The sequence below is a fragment of the Canis aureus genome, chromosome 1, assembly GCF_053574225.1.
Source record: "Canis aureus isolate CA01 chromosome 1, VMU_Caureus_v.1.0, whole genome shotgun sequence".
Classification (NCBI taxonomy): domain Eukaryota; kingdom Metazoa; phylum Chordata; class Mammalia; order Carnivora; family Canidae; genus Canis; species Canis aureus.
Genome location: NC_135611.1, coordinates 34,546,587 through 34,567,441, shown reverse-complemented (window position 1 = coordinate 34,567,441; position 20,855 = coordinate 34,546,587). Strand labels below are relative to the sequence as shown.

Genomic DNA, 20,855 nt, shown 5'->3' with positions numbered 1-20,855 from the left:
AATCTAGTTTTTTTCCCTCCCGTAAGTTGTTATTGGAATAAGACCCTGGGAAAATCCCAGAGAGCCAGAGGAGTGAAAGAAAGGTAAAGATAACAGTCACTGCATCATTATATGCCAAGAACTTCACAAAGGTCGTTTCTTCAATCTCAGAACAACTAATGAGATAGGTATTATCTGCTCCCCCACCCTGATATATGAAGAAATTGAGCTTCATGGAGAAGGAAATAGCTTGCCCAATGTCCCCAACTAAGCCGTAGCCGATCCCAGACTGGAACCCAAGACTGTTTGTCTGGAAACACTATATTTTCCCCTCTAGCCCATATTATAATGGGTCCCTCCATTGTGGTTCTTTGACTTAGCCATAATACTGAGGGCTACACAGCTGTAAGAGGGTACATAGGAGGATTAGCACAATAAACACATTCCATATTTTTCATTCAACAAACACTGTGGTACAATACACATGTTTTTCTAGTAAGCATCATCTCATAAGGATATTGGTTAGGAAAATTACAAATTAACAATACAAACCTTTAAAAAAAAAACAAAATGAGTTAACGTTATTGGGAATTATGTTAATTATTATGTGGCTATTTAACAGAATTATGGGTCTTAGTGCCAGACATTTTAAAGAAGCAATGGATTATGGATTCCTCTTGATATAAATAACCACCTTCCCATGATGCCTTGTCAATACAATTACAAATGGGATTTCGTTACTGATATGAAATCTTCCTATTTCTATATGATCTGAAGGGTGTTTTAGGACTTATTTCATACACACAATTAGCCTTCCTTGCAAACATTCCTAAAATTGAATGTGAAATCTATAAAGTGCTGGCAAAAAGTATTAAATTATTTTAAAATTGTAAACAGCAATAATATGAATCAGGGACACCAATTATGCTTTCTCTATAATCAAGCATCTGCTTTGGTATCTTGCATCTTAAATGAAAAGGGTCCAGTAAAGTTTAGCTTCAAATGAGAATGAAGTTATGCTGAAAACTATGCATGTAATAAAGATAAATGTAAAATTATACACTGCCTACGGCATAGACTCCAGTGAATGTTAATCTTCCAGAATAACATTAGCAGTGGCTTATTTGAGAATGAATATAAAGAATTTTATCTTTTGAAATCATTCTGGCTTTAAACTAAACAAAAAGAAGAACGCTTGAAAGAAAATGGGATGAAGAATATGCTCTTTCTATAAAGCTGCTCTCCATTTGGAAATGAAACATACCTCCCAGTGTTTGAATTACTTACTGACTCTAATGCATCAGTCCAAAAAGTCAACAGCAGCATTTTTCATTGACTTTTATTAGAGAAGATCACTCCTCCACTCAATTTTATAATAGAATTGTTATTTACATACTCTTAATTTCCTGTGGTCAATTTATTTTTAACGTGTATTCAAAGTAAGACTTTTCTTACTATAGACCCTTCAAAATAAGACTGTATTGTCATATCAAGTTATTCTTCAAAGATGGGTAGGTAGGTAGGTAGATAAATAGTCACCATTACCTCTCAATGTAGGATTTAACTTTGTTTTGCTACCAAGGACATGTTTTACTAGACACCTGCTGCACAAGAAACCCATCTTTCTCAAAATGTATACTTGAGTGACTTTATTCACAATGTCTGAATTGTAATATAGTGTTATATATAAAAAGCAGTACAAAGTCCCACAGTATGCTGCAGACAGAAAATAAAATTGAAAGAAATAGAAACCTATGGAAAATAAATTTTTTGTTATGGAAACAAGAAAAAAAACATAGGTGGTATCCGTAAGGACAAGAAAATAAAATGCTGAATTTTTTTGTTTTAACTGGAAATTAAAAAAATTTCATTAATAGAATACCGATTAAATAAATTAGTATATCAGAAATCTCCATCAACAGAAGACTTGCTAAATTAATGACTAGATAGCCGCATAATGGAATATATCACAGTGTTAAAAAAAGAAAAACAAAAACAAAAACAAAAAGGAAGGTCTCTGGTAATAACAAAAATAAGTACAATGTAGAATGGTATGCAAAATATGTTTTTAGTGTAAAAAGGAGGAAAAATAAGAATCTATTGTCTTGTTTTCCTTTATATGAACAAAGAAATTCAAGGGGAAAAAACAAACAAGAAAAACTTAACAGTGATTTCTAAGCAGATGGGTTGGTCTCCAAGGAGATGAGCTACAAAGATGGGTAAAATATTTTCACGATATATTTTATTATGCTTTTTGGTTTATGAACCAAATACTCAAACAATTAAATAAAAATATATAATCTATTTTTTAAAACTCTGCTGAAAATGTAGGGATATAATTGTAAATAAAGAGACTTATGAAAACATATTTCTGTTTGTGTGGTACTTTTCGACATTAATAGTCTATTAGGCTTGTCCTTGATTCAAATGCATCTCCCTTTTTAGGAATAAGCATACACCTCCCTTCTAGGTCTATTCATAGTACAGATAAGGGACAATGTCTATGTTTTAGTGTGATCTTTGGATTCAGTTAGCCAGACAATAGAGTCCTTTCCAGATTTCCAGAGCTTAACGATGTCAAATCAAAGAAGAAATTGTACAAGTTCACTTACCCATTCTGCTACCTTGCTCTGTACTTTGACCTCAGGGTGATGAAGGATATTTTGAATCACTATGGAAATTCTATAGACAATTCCATCTGTCCATTGGAAATAGGATTTAGTCCATTAATTATATTTTACAGTCATATAATTATCAATTTAACTTTACAATCACACAATTTAAAAGAAACGCCTTCTGTGGGAGATACAGGTTTCCAGTGATGGAATGAATAAGTCACAGTAATAAAAGGTACAGTACAGAGAATATAGTCAATGGTATTGCAATAGCATTTGTATGATGACAGATGGTAGCTACACTTGTGGTGAGCACAGTATAACATACAGACCTGTCAAATAATTAGGCTATACACCATAACATGTGTCAACTACACTTCAATTAAAAAAAAAACAAAAAAATAAATAAAACACCTTCTACATTTTTCTACAGAAATTTTCTACAGGAAATTTGAGATATTTTGACTTTATGCTGCTCATTGACCTTTGTAACTTCTTAGAAAGAGTTATCAGGAAGCCTGGGTGGCTCAGCACCTGCCTTTGGCCCAGAGCATGATCCTGGAGTCCTGGGATCAAATCCCACATTGGGCTCCCTGCGAGGAGCCTGCTTCTCCCTCTGCCTGTATCTCTGCCTCTCTCTCTCTGTGTCTCTTATGAATAAATAAATAAAATCTTTTAAAATATATAAATTAAAAAAGAGAAAGAGGGGATCCCTGGGTGGCGCTGTGGTTTGGCGCCTGCCTTTGGCCCAGGGCGCGATCCTGGAGACCCGAGATCGAATCCCACATCAGGCTCCCAGTGCATGGAGCCTGCTTCTCCCTCTGCCTGTGTCTCTGCCTCTCTCTCTCTCTCTCTCTGTGACTATCATAAATAAATAAAATTTTTTTTTAAAAAAAGAGAAAGAGTTATCAATTAGTTTATTCTTATAAACAATTCATTGCTCCTAAATTATCACCTACACATTTCTTTAATTCTGTATATTTTGGGTATCTACTGTCTGAATTTGTTCATGTACAATTTGATCTCTTATAAGAAGAAATTACCATTATTTTGTACATTATAAAGAATGACAGAGTTTGGAGTATGTAGACTTGAGTGGGATGATGGAGAGAAGCTAACCTGAAAGAGAACAAACAGGTATGTAACATGTTTGGTGCTCTCGACCCCCTAGTCTTCCTTTCCTCTTTCCCCTCCTCAATACAGCATTTACTTCTACGAAATCATTTACCAGATTTTTCATCAAAATTCCATAAATATAGTTGCTTGTATCAAAGTAAATGGGGTAAAGAGAGAATATTTGCAGACAGAATTTTAACTGGACTACATTGCTTTTAAAAGAAAACCTTATGTGAGAAGAAGGTTCCGCTTTTTTCTTTTTGGGATAATCTTTAAAGTAGTCTGATGCTTTTTTTTTTTGTAAATGCAAATTGAAGTCACCAGCCAGGGTTTGCTAAATATCTCTATGTGTGTGTTATAGGGTACCTTACTAGAAGTAGCTAATAAGAAAAATATCATTTTAAAATAAGGTAGGTTATACAGAGGAAAAAAACCTGAATCTCCATTGTTGTCAGTCATCTTTCTTCATGCTTATAATCTGGTAAATCTTAAGTAAAAGAAGCAGAGAAAACGTAGAAATATATAATCAAAACAATGTTTTGGAGTAGATTTAATTTTAAAAGTTAGGAAATCAGTAGAAAAAGTACAAAACTCTGCCTCTGGAAACCCCTGTATCTACCAAAATGCAAATTCCGGTCCCACTACTTTTAAAGGAGTGCTTTTCCCATGTGGGGTCAGAATCTCATGCTAAAAATGTTGCCACTCCCAAATATAGTAATATATGAAATTGGTACAATCCCAAGGACAAGTGGGTTTAACTTATCCAGACTAGGTTATTTCAGCTTCTAAAGCTCCTTAGGTATTTTAATAATGTTGATTTTATGTTCCTCTAAAAATATTCTGAATTTAAATTTTAAATTTATTCTGAATTTAAATTTCAGAACAAATGATAATAATTCAGATTTAAAAACCTTTTTCAGACTCTATATGTCATCATATCAAATAATGGGCATGCCCAATGACTCAGGAGAAATTCAAAGTGCAGAGGTCCAAGAATTATTCCAAGACCCTAAGGATATTCTGTTAATATTCACTGGTATCAGCAGAGTAGCTGAAGAGCCACCACTAGATGGAGACCTAAAGCATGTGTTTAAGATTAGTAATCTTTCCTTCTCAGGAAAATATTGCAAAATACTAAAAATCATTATTTTTAATCACTGACATTTCTGAAATGTTCTGGAAATATTTAAGATATTCTTCTTTAAATTTTAAATATTTCCTGCCTCCATTTTTTCAATCTGCTCTTATTTATATGTGAGAAAGACATACAATATCAGAGACAGCCTAAATCAATTTATAAATATAGCACTTTCCCTCAAGTTAAATTGCTTATGGCAAATAAAATATGTTTTCTCATGCTATAGATTCTCTCATGCTATATATCATGCTCAATTAGTCTCTCTTCAAAAGCCTTGGAATGAGATATTTATATACTCGGCAGAGTCTACTTGTTATACTTACTTAAAATTTCTGAATAATGTAGACAATAACTAAACATAAGAAATGTCCAGGGGTGAACTGTCAAAGCGAGATAAAATATCAACCAAAGAATTGGTAGGAAGGGTTTTGGATTGCAAGAAAATAATTGGTTTAAGCATTGCTGTTGTAGAAGATACATAATTAAAACGTATTGATTCAGGCTCCCCAACCCCGCAGCAAGGGGTCTTCTACAGATGTAACAACTCCCACAGTGTCTCAATTTTAGAAAAGCTAATAACAAATTTTCATATATTCCAGAGACTTCAAAAGCTATTTTATTGTCCTAATAATGATATTTAAGCCAGCAGAATTCGTGACAGACATTTCTTGGGAGGGGAAAAAGAAGTATTTAAGAGTATATCCATTTTCCAATTAGATAACTCTTTCAGCCATGCAGAACCTCAAAGTACAAATCTTTGCTTGCCATTACAGATGCCGTGTCAAAACAGTATTCCTGTCTATGGGTCTTTCTCCAACTAATCATTTTTTTTGGACTGTCTTAACATTCTTTTCAGGGTTTCTTAGAAGATATAGAAATGACACTCCTTATTTATTCTATACTCAAGGGGGAAATACAGGTTTCAAAAAGTAGATTTTAAAATATTAATTTGAAAAGACGATGTTGAAAATAAATCACATGTTATTTTGGAGTCAAAATTATTTCTTTGAACTACTGATGAGGCAATTACCACATGACAGTAGTATTTATAAGTGGAGTCCTGCTCTCCTAAACACATGATTTCCTTAGATAACCGGCATATAAAGCCGGATTGATTGTCCAATTGATACACATATCCAGAGAGTATTTTTTTCTTTGAGTAGTTAAATGTATGTTAAGAAATTAGAAACAGTGATGCAATTAATACCTGTAAGCTAGGTTTTTAGAAAAATAAGGACTAAGGGGGTTAGTTCCTTACTTGGGTTATTTGTGATGACCCCACAAAATTTAATATTCAGTGGCACTGAAACGATGCTTCAGGCAGAGAAGATACCACCTGGCCCAAGAGCTTTCTTTAAGAATGTAATGTAAAAGGTGCAAATGTTATTGGTGAGAATACCTAGATTATCCATTACATACTGAAATATCTCTTTATGAAAAGTAACCTAAAGATTTTCCTAGTATACAATCTGAAGTATCAAATATAGGTCCTATTGAAGATAACAAAAAGAAGTTTTCATAGAGAAACAGGAACACTTCACAAAGTCTAGGAAGACAAATTTCCCTGATACATGGAAGAAATGTCTGATTATCAAATAATCTCAACCCCTGCCCCTCCCCACACCAGCATATCGTCACTGACAGACCCAGCAAAACTCTTTGATAATCCAGAATTTAAAGGACTGGATAAATTAGATGACAAATTTGATAGTTGTGCCTATCTTTCTTACAATGAATAAAAAACAGGATTCTCTAACAGATCATAAACCTGAGAATGTTTACTGTGTCAGTTTCCTGAAGAATAAGAAAAGTATATCTGGGGGATCCCTGGGTGGCTCAGCGGTTTAGCGCCTGCCTTTGGCCCAGGGCATGATCCTGGAATCCCAGGATCAAGTCCCACATGGGGCTCCCTGCATGGAGCCTGCTTCTCTCTCTGCCTCTCTCTCTCTCTCTCTGTGTCTCTCATGAATAAATAAATAAAATATTTTTTTAAAAAAAGGAAATCTGGAATTGCTGACAGCATGTAAATGATTTGGAGAGTACAAGACACGGAATTAAATCCCATTTATTCACAAGGTGAACGAGTAATTCTCTTTCCAATTATTTCTAATTTGACTACATCAAAGAAAAAAATTAATTAGATTACAGTCTTACACTTTGTTACTCTCCCTTTTTAAAAAGATAATGAAGGCTTCAGGCATAGATATATGAGAAAGCAATAGGATATAGGGAGAATTCAATAACATTGTTTTCATAATATGTATTCTCACTTTTCTATTTTACAACAAACAGTACTGGTTTTACAATAGCGATATCAATTTTCCCATATAAATGCAAATATTTAAGTAAAAATATGCGCCAATTAAAAAACTATTAAATCAATAGCAGAGGTGGTTCAAGGATATGGTAAAAATTGTTATGACAGTACACAGATTTGAATACACAATTTTGAGACTATTTCTACCACACGATGATTTTTGAATATTTTTAATGCTAGGATTATATTTTTATCGAGAATCATCTAAATTAGATTTTTTTCCTTTCATGTAGTCAAGTCAAACCATTTTAACTGATTCTAACATTTGCTGGCTTTGTTGAAACTCCAATGAAGGTTATGACGCAGACAGAGATGGCTGAACAAGGCTTTCTTCAAGAATGTCAGAAATGACATGATTGAGTGAATACAGCTCCACTCCACCAAGTCAAGGACTCTGAAGCATCACATAAACGTTCTTGGGCAGTAGAGGATGTGCCAGTCCTGGAGGGAGAATGCCACAGAGGCTCTTTGTATGACCATACAAAGAGCGAAATACTTAGTTAGAATTATAATATTCCCATCTACTGGCTGGAGTCCATATGAAATACGCGCTGGGAACTTCAGCTGTCGCTGCTTTCCTGGGGGTTGCTGGAATGTTTGCCCCATCATAAATCTCCTTGGTGTAACTACCAGAATAACCATAAACACTTCCCTGAATCGATGTCTTTATAATCCTAGTGAAATTTATATCTATGTTTCATGTAAAATATTCCATACTTCCAATTTAAATGTCCTTACAGAGGAAGTTGGTGTAACCCCCAGAGCCAAAGGAAAAATGAACTATGTGGGTTTCTTTTCTCTATTATATTACAGATGTTTTGGCCTCACAAGTTAAATAATATTGAGAAAATTCATTTGTTTCAAATAGCTCATATTTGAGAATATTACTGTCTGTTAGGCAATGGTGCAGTCACCTGATTGGAATTTCTCTTTTCTAGGAGAAACTTAAATCATTTACTCTGAATTGCCAAAAGGCTATGTAGTCCATATAGGTAGCAGACTAAATAACTCACATTACCTTGCATTTTCTCTGCTCATTTCTCACATCATATAACTGCTGTATTTGCAAATTACAAATAATATAAATAGAAATATATATATGGAAAAAAAGGCAGGAAGTATTAGCACTTAAATTGAAATTCTGTCAGCCAAAAATTGACTTAGTTGATATGCAATCACATTCTAACCATTATTTCTCAACAAGTAAAAACAGAGAGCAAAGTATTACCATGTAAATTGATCTAAATGTCACGAACGTTTAAGCATAAAGTTGGCTTCAGGGAAAAATTACATTACTAGCATAATTTAGTTTCCTGAAATTATGAAATTCTTTAAAAAATTAGTTTCCTGCAGAGAATAATCTGACAAAATACAAGAATATTTTTTTCAGATACTAGACACTAGCAAATTAATTCCTTTTAATTAAATGCTTTCTTTGAAAGCAATTTTAGGTAAAAGTGTGTAAGAGTAGTACTGGAAATGTACTCATTCCACTGGTCATTAGGATAAAGGAACTCAAGGGAGTCAGGTGATATTTATTTACAAATAAATCTTACAAATATACAAATGTAACTATTTCAATAACAGAAATTTTGTTTGAACATTTGATATTCCCATTCTTAAAATATAATATTTTATCACATCAGACATACTACAAATATAAAAGGTAATGATTTCTTACCATTCCTTTGTTTATCGATTCTATTAGTAACAGGCATGTTAGTGGTGACAGTGGGTGGTGTAGTACTAGGAGAGTCTACAGTAGCTGGTAATAAAGATGAGAAAGATGTAATTTTGCAAGGGCCACATGACAGTTAATATGGATGAGCAATCTATAATTAATGAATGAAAATATATAGAGGAGGAATAGAAACCATTTCTTGCTACTAAATACAAAACAGACTCTAGGGTTACAATGCATAACATGAAGCAATGTTTTCTATGGCACATTAAGAATCACTTCATACAGCCTTTGGTGTCACACAAGACACCAAAGAGTGTCTTGCACACTCTTGCACAAGAGTTTAGACAAGAGTGTCTTGCATACTCTTGCACAAGAGTTTGGAGCTGATGCCAAAGAATAGAAGGAAGAATGTTCAGATTCTACACCCATGTCTGCCATTTAACAGGCTGATGACCACAGAGTAAATTACTAAATCTTTCTAGAACTCAATTTCCTAAGTCTATAAAAAGGAAAGGTTCCATAAGGTAGTCTGTATTGCACCTATCAGTTTGAAAATGATCTAAACTAAGTCTTCTACTGACTAAAGAAGTAAAGTCTCAAAGGAAAATGTATCTTCTCCTTGAGAAGATACATGACAGAAAAACAAAAGAGAATGAAATGTTTATATAGAATATAAATGTATAGAATCATCTACAGATCCCAATAACTCTACTAAATGTTGATGGATAAAACGGATTTCATAAGGACAAACCTTAGAGGGAAGACATTTTCAAGGCATTATAGTTATGATTCTTATACTATTAAAACTTTCAAAGATTAAACCCTTATGTAATGCTTTAATATCTTTCTAAGGGATTCTGGAAGAGCTATATAGGTAGTAAAATAACTATACACACAATTTCCCTTTAGTTTTTCTTAGGAGTATGTTTGTATTAGATGACCATTCATATGTACAATGATCATCTGTTATATATTTCAACTTACCTAAATTTAAAACATTTACACGACTATATATTAAGTGATTAAGCGATTATGATTATGATTACCTTCTTGAAGTAAAATTCTTTGATTCAAAATATGCATCCTTAACTAAAATAATTTTCAATTCTAAAGTAATGTAAAATTCTTAAAAATGGGGATCCTTTTTGAAGTCTTTATTTTTTTAAATTCTGATCAATTATATTTATCTTAGTGCAAAAATACATCAATGAATTTAAACATGTTTTTGGTCATTTAGGACATGGTGGGGGGGGGGAGAATGCTGGGCATCTGATCTTTGACCCAAGGAATCAGTACTATAGGTACCTCAGGTTAAAACAAAACAAAACAAAATTTAAAAAACCCTTCAGATCTTGAGCTAGGCAAAATTAAGGTTTCTTTCTATTTTATTTATCTATTTTAAAACTATAGTGAGTTTGTGGAAATTATGTAATGACTTTATTTTCATAGATCATTCATCAGTAATAATAACAAGAAATAGTATCTCAAAAAAGAAGCAAACAATGCCGAACTACATCCCTTCTCCCTGACTACTCCCATACTGGAATCACAGAAAAGAGCTTAGATTTCTATCTATTTAGAAGCACTTCTAACCCATCACTCTCAGGATATGATCCTCTTAATAAGAGATTCAGCTTTTTCAAAAGGCATTGTCATGATTCTTAATGTGGTACACAGAACATGTTACTTCATAAAGAAATATTTAATAGAATAAATGGATGAAAATGGGTCATAAGTAATTAGGAGGAGCAATGATAAAATTAAAGCAAAATATTTATGTTATTATTTTAAAACTTATATGACTATATATTATTAGCATGCAACTATTTAGTACATTATATATAATTGGAATACTGGCCATAATATAGTTATTGTGTATTATAATAATAAAATTACACTAATATTAGTTTAAATATAACTATTTTTATCTTAATACTTAAGTTACATTATGTACCATAAATTGCCTTATGCAGCTTAATTGAATAACTTAATTTTCCCCTTGTTTTTCACACATGAATGCTTTTTCAAAATATTGCATGACTATATTTATACTGGACCTTTGCAATAATCTTGAGAATAAAAAGAGGAAAAAAAATGAAATAAATCCTTGTTTAATAGCATATAATCATTCACATTTAAGAGCCCAGTGCTTTATGGAAATATGGTCATCCAGTGTGTGAATGCATTCTTTCTCCACAGTGTATGTACTGTACACCCACACAACTAAAACACATCCAGAAATTCTTCTGTTTTGCTGGTTTCTGGCTTCTCAAGAGAAAATTAAGATAATAATAAAAATAATTACAACCACATTATCCAAAATAGCAAGTAGGAAATAGACCCCAGAGGACGATGTTGGCTCCCTACCTTGGCAGAGTGTCCCCAAATCTGCACAGTTGGCTAGTTCTGCTGCCGGGAGTGGGATCAGGTAGGAACCTTGATCAATACAGAGGGATTATATAAGTTTGACTTATGATTTAGTGACATTGCCCCCAACCCCTATGAATCTTATGGTTGGTATAACAGGAGTGCCCCTAGATGAGTCCATCAATAATACTCCAACATCAAGAAAGTCTCTTAAGGTCTTTGTATCTTAATTTCCACAAATGTAAAATCAGATTATTGAAGTTTCCCTCAAAATCTTCAATCACTTTATTGGCTATCCACACATGAAAGGAAAAGAAAGGCTACTGCTCGTTAGAGTTTGTGTAAAAAGTCCAGGGACTTTTCATAGGATAAATTATGAAGCTCTGGTAGAAATTCATATAAATAAAGTAATATAAACATCAAAGGTAAGTTTCAAAAGTGAACTTGGATATTACTAATATTCATAAAATGCATATTTTGGGTTCACAAGCACCAGCATATGCCATTTACAATTCCGGAAATATGTTTCTGTGACTTCAGGTTGGTCTTTGTGTCTTTTTCAAGCTTTTTTTTTTTTTTTTTTTTTTTTTTAACTGACTCATCCTCAGCAAGAAACAAGTTTAGAGCTGGTTTTCTAGTAGGAGTAATGGATTTTCTCTGTTCCAGTAAATCTCTGACAGTTAACAGACTTTTACCAATAGGTTGAGACTGAGGAAGATGGGTTCAACTTATCACAAAGCACCCACATTATGCATAAAGACAAGAGAATAAATACAAATATTTGTATACATACACATACACAAATACATAGATTTAATTTTAAAAAGACATTTCCATAATAGTGATTCTATTCTAATGGTTAAACATTTTCCAAACTGTTCTGTGGGAACAGTACATGAAGGCAGAGCAAGTACGTGATCCAACAAAAGATGTCGTATTAGGTGATTGATGTGCATAAGCGGAAAGCATCCCAACAATTTAACAGAAGCTCATGAATCATGATTTCTTCATTCTCAACTACCTCAGGCACCTAGCCCAAGGAAGGAATCTTCAGAAAAGCCCAACTCTACAGGCAGGTCTGCGATGTGAACTGGCAAGACGCTCTCAACATAGTCATTTACATATTCATTCAACAAAAATGTAATCACTGTTTAGTGTGTGAGGCACATAGGCTAGAATAATACTCTAAGACAGTGTCAGTGCTCTCAGAGAGGCACAAATGGGAAACAGAGTCGCAGTTCTCTGAATGCGTTAAGTGGAAGTACTCAGGGGCTCAAAGGAGGGCATGACCAACAGCTTGATGAGAAGGGAGAAAAGAGAATCCATTACAAAAAAGGATGCCTGTGAATAATATCAGGAGTCACTATACTAATGTAGGGACAAGAAATTAGAAATGGAAATTACTAGCAGAGAGAATTACTGAAATATCAAGATGGCAGTGAAAAGTTCTGGGAACCTGGGTGACATGGCATCACTGGAGTACAGCACAGGAATGATCAGATATATAGGTAATGGATACCAGTGGAGGGCCTAATAGAATGTTGGCATCATGAATAATGGGACTCTGTCTTCCAATAACATATCCCACACACATAGCAGGTGGTTACTCAAGCTTTACCGAATAAATCTCTGGATGCATCATGAATGACTTCCTCTTTCTTAGAGGAAAAGGAAAATATGAAAGGAAACTAAGTGAGAAAATTGGATGTCTTGTATCCATCTTTTTCTTGCCATCCTCATTGTATTCATGATATCAAGTCTAAATTAATAATAGTTTTTATTCTTAATGTATATTCCCTCTTAGTTGGCTATGGAGCCTCAAAGATGATTTCAAATTTAAATCACTTAGAAAGAAAGAGAAGACTAGGGGATATTTTTCTGGTTTCTAACTTGAGAAACTGGTACATAATGATCTCATAAAAGGAAAGAAGAAATACTAAAGGAAAGCAAACTTAGGTAGGGTGGGATGAATGAGTCCAATAATGGGAACTGAGTGACATCTGGATCCATGGGCAGGTATACAGGTTTCTGTGAGAGGCCTAGCCAAGAAATAATGCCACAGCATCTATAGATGTGTCTGGGATCACTCAAGCTAGGGTAGAGATTAGATGGAACCATAGATATGCCTATTTTTAAGTATCTTATTTTTTTTTTAAGAGTTCTAAATCTCAGAAGTAAAAATAGTTCTTATAGAAGGTGGTTTTATAGAATTCAAGTGAAGGAAGTTTCACGGAAGGTGTGGCCATATCATGTACACCAGGAAGGTCAAGAATGATCAAAACCGAGAAGACTTTTAACTTGCATTGGAATTTGGGTAGTAACTGTACAGGAATTAGCTTCAGGAGCGTGGGAATGATGAACTCATGACCATCATTTGAGAAGTGAATGCAAAAAGAGGAAGCCTGGCTATGAAAGAAAACAGAGACAGGGAGAATGACTTTGGAAGATTGAAAACTCAGACAAGTGTACTATGGAAAAAAGGGCAGTTGAGGAGGTAGAAGTTGAGGCCTGCCTTGTCAGGACTGAGGTATAATTTTACCATCAATGTTTTCTGCCCACCATTCTTTCCCATCACTTATACCCACTTCTTGCAGAACCTTACTTCTTTGTTAGGTACTTATATTTTAGTGAGGAATTTCTGAAAACTAAAAAAAAGCTTTAAAACTCAACATGAGGAACTGTCAGCAACTGCAACATTAGGGAAAGAGAGAGAGAGAGAGAGAGAGACCCTTGCTTGGATGGAGTTCCTGTGCTTCTCAAATTACACACAGTGTTGGCAGTCAAAGGCTCCTTAGGCCACTTCTGACACTGATACAATATCTCTGGAAGACAAAAAGAGATAAGGAGATGGTGTGGGAAAGAAATTTCTAGACTAACTACACTTCCACTGCAGTAGATTAAGGAGCTCCGAGGTGGAAATGAGGAAAGAATCAGTAGAGTTATGATTTAGAGTAAAATATTTAACAATTTTCTTAACATTTCCTCAGTTTCACTGTATGGTAACAAGTATAAATTCCATTTTGTGACATCCTTGTCACAGGAAATTATAACATTCCTCAATATTTAAACCATCGGTTGCCTCTTTTTTGGTATTTACAGTTTAGCAAATTAATAGTTATAAATATTAAATAAACACTGTTTTATGATTCAATATAGCAATAGAAATTAAATCTGAACACTACATGGTATAAGTACAAGTGACATTTATTATTTCATTTTTTGAGATTTTATTTATTTATTTACTTACTTATCTTTTAGGGGTGAGGAGAGAAGCAGAGGGAGAGGAACATGCAGACTCTGCACTAAGTGTGGAGTCTAACATAAAGCTCGATCCCACGACCCTGAGATCAGGATCTGAGCAGAAATCAAGCCAGATACTTAACCAACAGAGCCACCTAGGTGCCCCACAAGTGAAAAATTTAATTGGAAGGAAATTATATTGATAAATGAAAGCTTTATAAATACACCAAATTCCATCGACAAAAACCATAAAATATAAAAAGTATATATACTAACTTTTTATTTCCACCCATTTCATATTTTCAGCATATCTGCATAAAAAAAGTCATTCACACAATCAGTTTTCCTAGGTAGACATGTTTATGAACCAGATTGTTAAGGAAGAAGAGACAATTTTCTTTCCTGGATAATGATATAATTATTATCAAGGAATTACATTCAGAACGTGACCTAAGTGTGTTCACTGATGTTTGTGGATACCACAGAGGTTTTTAAAGGTACTTGCTTAATATTTAACTGCAAAATTTAGAGGCAAATTTCCTTGAAAATGTACGCACCAGGGATGCCTGGGTGGCTCAGCGGTTGAGCATCTGCCTTTGGCTGAGGTCATGATCCTGGGATCAAGTTCCTCATTAGGCTCTCAGCAGGAAGCCTGCTTCTCTCTCTGCTTATGTCTCTGCCTCTCTCTGTGTGTCTTTCATGAACAAATAAGTAAAATCTTTTTTAAAAAATGTAATCACCGAAAATAAACAGGTGATGAAAAGCTGCAAGCTGTTAATCTTTCTTCTCTGTTGTTCTTCCAAAATCTTGCCACTGAGTCACTATTTACACAGGTTGTGTTAAAAAAAAGACTGATGTGTGGCCAATAACACATCTTACATTCTACAATAATGAGGAAAAAAATATTACTTTCAATTCCCTCTTTGCAGTTATTACTAAATTGAACTTTATAATTTTTCATAAATATATTTAAAATAATATTATTTCTGGAAGCCATTTATGCTCATAAAGAGTTTGGATCATCTTCAAAGAATAAAGTCCTTTGTAAAGATAATTTTATTTTTATTATTTAAAAAATAATTCAGTTTATGCAAAAATACTACACTCAATATTTTTTAGGGATGAAAGGAAGGCATCAACAATGAGTCACAATTTTATGGCTGTGAAGGACAGAAGTGTAACAATTGAAAAAGAAAGTACAGGAATCTGTTGATGAAGCATTGGTAATCAAGCACAAAAGTTTGGAAATGAAAACAAAAGTCAGGACAAATCCAAAAATTTCTAGAAAAGAATAACATAAAGTTGTATACTTACGAATTGTATCTTATCTCTATATCCACAAATGGTTAATAAATGGAAGTGTTTAATAAATGCTTGTAAAATATATGTAGTTTTTTTGAACTTAGACCATTCACTGGGTTATACTGTACCACTCCTCAGGAAAGAGCAGTCATAAGGAAAATAAGTAAAACTGATATAGAAGGCACTGTTTGTTCTTTGTGAAAATTGATGGACATTAGCCAGTATCTAAACTTGAATCATAACACAGGCAAATACTTGCAGTTATAAATAAAGAGTCCATTAAGAAAATCGTCTATCCATGGAGGTCATAAAACTGAATATGTTTAACAAAATTATGTAAATAAAATATATTTAATAAAATAAAATTGAAAAATGAAAAATCTAAGAAAAAGGATTATGCTATAAAATGAAAAAGAGCTACTGCTAAATAAAGCATTTCTTTCTGAAAAAGACTAACAAGATGATCTGTGTTTATTTTTTTATTTTTATTTTTTTGATGATCTGTGTTAAAAAAAAAAAAAAAACCCTGCTGAAAATTTCTTAATTAAGGTATACTCCTGAACTAGGCTTAGAATAGTGTAGGATAACAAAACAGCCTAATTCTGAAATTTTTGAAACATTAATTAATAATATGTTGATTTTGGGATCCATCCCTGGGTGGCTCAGTGGTTTAGCACCTGCCTTGAGTCCAGGGCGTGATCCTGGAGTCCCAGGATCATGTCCCACATCGGGCTCCCTGTATGGAGCCTGTTTCTCCCTCTGCCTGTGTCTCTGCCTCTCTCTCTGTGTCTCTCATGAATAAATAAATAAAATTTAAAAAAATAATATGTTGATTTTATTAAGGCGGAAGATATTTACTATTTGAAACAAATGACAGGATGTTTTAATGTTAGATGTAATCAGTTCTGTTTTACCATCTTATTTTCATATTATAATTTACTCAAGCAATAGACCTTTGGAAAATCTGTTCATTCTTCCACAAGTTAAATCTGGAAGTAAAGGTCATATTTAACAGACACTGTCAGTCCAAAGGAATGTTAGGCATGAAATTCTATTTTCCCATTGGTTACTGTACCAATCATTAGTTTTTGGAAATTACTGTTACCATAAACAGCAAGCCAAAATGTTCCAGAAAAAAGGAAAGGTTAAAATGTTAATCAAACAAACCTTTTTCATTTGTTGAAGTTCTGCTTAGCTAACAAGCTTAGATAGCATCTCTCTTACAGGTATTTCCTGCCAGTTAATAAGTGACTAGGGTTATTCAACTCCCAAAGCTGATGACTGAGCAACAGAGAACACCCTCTCCCGTGATGACTCCTGAAACACAGCCCAGGATATCTGAATCCACGGAATCGGGTGTTTAGCGTCATTGTGGAATGTCAAGAAGACCTCTATAAAAATTAAAGGAATTCAAATACACGGATTCAGTGACTTGTGCTACTCTTTTAATGAAATCATTTTGAAAACTTACAGATGACTGAATCAGACAAGCATATGTTCAATGCATCTCAATAATCTTAAGCCTTGGGGAAGGAGTGTTAAAAACAGTGTTAAAAAAAATGTGAGGATATCCAGATAATAAAGCCTGGGGAAGGGGGAGAGGAGATGGGCGTGTCTGTGCACCCACTGCCTTAGCCACTTTTTTTTTTTTTTTTTTAATTTTCAGTTTTTTGCCCTATATTAAGTGAAGGGACTGGCCTAAGTTGGGATTCCCAAGCAGAAATGCCTATTGGGGGGAAATCGGGGGGTGCATGGATGGCTCAGTTGGTGAAGCATCTGCCTTCAGCTTGGGTCATGAAACCCCATGATCTCAGGGTCCTGGGATCAAGCCCCACATCAAGTCCTACTCTATAAGGAACTTTCTTCTCCCTCTCCTGCTCCCCCTGCTTGTGCTCTGTCAAATAAATAAAATTAAAAAAAAAAAAAAAGCCTCATGGGGCCAGAAGGCAAACTAAAGATGAGATGGGGCTGGTGGAGAAAGAATACAAAGAATGGTAAGGGCTGAGGAGCACCCTCATCCCAAGAAGCAGACACCACCTAGCTCCAGCTGTGCTGGCCTGACAGCACTGGCTCAGGCTTAGTTTATTGTTTGCCAGAAAATCCAAACATTTATTTTTACTTGAAATCTATTTTTTTTAATGTTTGAAATAAATCATTTAAAAGCATTGTGTGGAACAAATATAAATAAATGAGAACAGAGAAATGCTGCCACCATCATCAATGTCTGAGGGCTGAATGAGCTCACAAGTGGCTGGTTCACTCCCTCTGGCCCAGGAGCTCTAGTAGGTCTTTTCCAGTGTTGTCCAAAGTGTGTGCTTCAGAACGTTGGACCTCATGATTTTTTGGACTCATCTCAGGGAATTGGCACATTTTCTCTTAAAGGGCCAGATGGTAAAAATTTTAGGATGGTGGGTCAACTTAGAGTTTCCCACAATCACCAACCCTGCCCCTGTAGCACAGAGGCAGCTATAGACAATACAAAAGCTCCGAAATATGGCTGTGTTGCAATAGATCTTTATTCACAAAAATAGGTGGCCTGCAGTAGGACTTCCTAGTTTGCCAACCACCTGGGTCTAGAGGATTTCTTAGAGAAGTTCAGGAATCCATGTATATCCCTCACATTTTATATTAATGTATCCAAGAAGCAATGCAGGAAAGAAATCTTACTAATTTTGTTTAAAACAAATATAATGTTTATGCTCTAGAAAGCTAGTGTTTTCCCACAGATCACTCCTGGGCCTTCATACTCCTCATCTAGGCAAGAATTAGCTACTCTAGTACATATCATCTTTTAGTCCTGCATATTCTAAAAGACAGTCTAATTTATACTTGTAAGAGACACAGCTCTAAAATTAAACTTCCTGGGTTCACTTCCTGGCTTGGCCACTAATTAAGTAATGCAGGGGAAGTTACTTAATTTCTCTGTGCCTTGGATTTCTCATCTGCAAAACGGGGTTTGTAATAAAACCCTCATCACAAGATTTATGTTTGTAGAAAAGAGTTAATATGTGTAAAGTCTTAAAACAGTACCTAGAAAATACATATTAAATATTCAAGTTAAGTATATAATTTAAGTGTTAGCAATTATTAATACATCTAGTCAATTTTTTTTTTGGTTGCCATAGTCCTCAAATATTGCCCCACAGAAAGGCGACTATTAAGTGATCTATATTATGACTTTTTAATAATAGCCAAGGATATGGTGAAAACAGGCTGCTGGGATAAAGATAATCACCCCGGACATAGGAAAAATATCTCTGCCCCCTCGCTGCTCACCATCCCACACCAAACACGCACACCTGATATCTTCTCAATTTTCTCACTGAGTGAAAGACTTCTCAGGGGTCCCCGACCACCCTCTGTAGCTAGTCAAACAGAGAGGATGCCGGGAACACCACTGGCTCTTACAAAGTCCTCCAGTCTTCTTCTGGAACATGGCTGTGGTTTACCCTCTGTCCAACAACCCACAAGGAAATACCTCTCAAATGGCATCACTTAATAGCCTCCCACCATTTACAGGAGCACCATGAACCACAAGGAGGGATGGGTGAATTACAATGACAGTTATGTGACAAGAGTTCCCCAGAGCAGCAGGGCACACACAGGCCAGGGAAACAGGAGAGGTGGTCTCATGTCTTCAAAGGGATCCTACTCTGCTCAAAGGATTGGGAATGAATTTCTGATAAAATATCCTCCACAGTCACATAAGAATTACTTTTTAGCATCAGACCTCTTCTTTCCTCTTTTAATGAAAGTTATCTCCGTGACTGAAAAAATAATAACTTATAGTATTTATATTTATATTATATTTATTATATTTATATTATATAATATATATATTATATATAATGTATATGTTATATATAATAATATATATATTATTTATATTTATATTATTATTAAAGTGCTGATATATTATCAGCACTTTAGATTTAGTCATATGACATTCAAAAGTGATAATGAAACTTCTCCTTTAGGATTTTCATCAGTCCTATAATAAAGACTTCCACAATTAACTTATATACATAGAGAATGCTTGATAGAAGTCTATTTTAATATAATGTAGTTATATAAAATTATTTTCCTAAGTATTTGGCATTTAGCTACTTCCAGTAATATCAATTTAAAGTCTCTCAAAGGGGCTCCTGGGTGGATTAGTCAGTTAAGCGTCTGCCTTCGGTTCAGGTCATGATCTCAGAGTCCTGGGATTAAGCCCCACATCAGGCTCCCTGCTCAGTGGGGAGCCTGCTTCCCCCTCTCCTATGACAACTGATCATTTTCAGAGAAAGAAGTTCAAAGAAAAAAATGGATAATTCCTGATTATCAAAGATTTTTCCATAAAATGGAAAAAGCTCTGATATTTTATCTTGGCTGAGTAAATACCATTCTTTAAGGTGGTGTTTATTTATTTATAAATTTTTTTTTTTAATTTATTTATGATAGTCACACAGAGAGAGAGAGAGAGAGAGAGAGGCAGAGACACAGGCAGAGGGAGAAGCAGGCTCCATGCACCGGGAGCCTGATGTGGGATTCGATCCTGGGTCTCCAGGATCGCGCCCTGGGCCAAAGGCAGGCGCCAAACCACTGCGCCACCCAGGGATCCCAAGGTGGTGTTTATTTAAATAACATAATGGAAATTTCATAAAGATCAACTTATTTTTTTTATTTTTTTTTATTTTTATGATAGGCACACAGTGAGAGAGAGAGGCAGAGACACAGGCAGAGGGAGAAGCAGGCTCCATGCACTGGGAGCCCGACGTGGGATTCGATCCTGGGTCTCCAGGATCGCGCCCTGGGCCAAAGGCAGGCGCCAAACCGCTGCGCCACCCAGGGATCCCTAAAGATCAACTTTTTATTGTATCATCTTTGTGATTAAAAACAGTAACTTACTAATTTCTTTTGTTTCAGTCCTGGTAGTAACATTTCTATTTGAGGCATGACAGTTACAACTTCTGTTATGTCAGTGATAAACTGGGTGACATTTTATGACATCAGGAAAACTTTAAAATGGTAGAACCAAAAGCTTTAATTGAATAAACAAGGCTTGTAATCAAATGTATATACTCTGTATGGCTGAACATATAACATTTTAAAAAT

The 20,855-nt window shown here is 34.6% G+C and overlaps 1 protein-coding gene across 6 annotated transcripts in view; it reads right to left on the bottom strand.

The window, feature by feature from the left end:
- ADGRG6 (adhesion G protein-coupled receptor G6) overlaps nucleotides 1–20,855 on the bottom strand; it is a 138,033-nt gene that overhangs the window by 47,943 nt on the left and 69,235 nt on the right. For 4 of the 6 annotated variants that reach the window (XM_077895299.1, XM_077895290.1, XM_077895318.1 and 1 more), the window contains exons 5-7: nucleotides 11,217–11,285; nucleotides 8,847–8,930; nucleotides 2,592–2,677 (exon numbers count right to left, since the gene is read on the bottom strand). In XM_077895299.1, coding sequence (XP_077751425.1) covers nucleotides 2,592–2,677; nucleotides 8,847–8,930; nucleotides 11,217–11,285 — 239 coding nt within the window. The remainder of the gene's footprint in view (nucleotides 1–2,591; nucleotides 2,678–8,846; nucleotides 8,931–11,216; nucleotides 11,286–20,855) is intronic. The other 2 variants (XM_077895315.1, XM_077895326.1) reach the window with 1 other exon arrangement.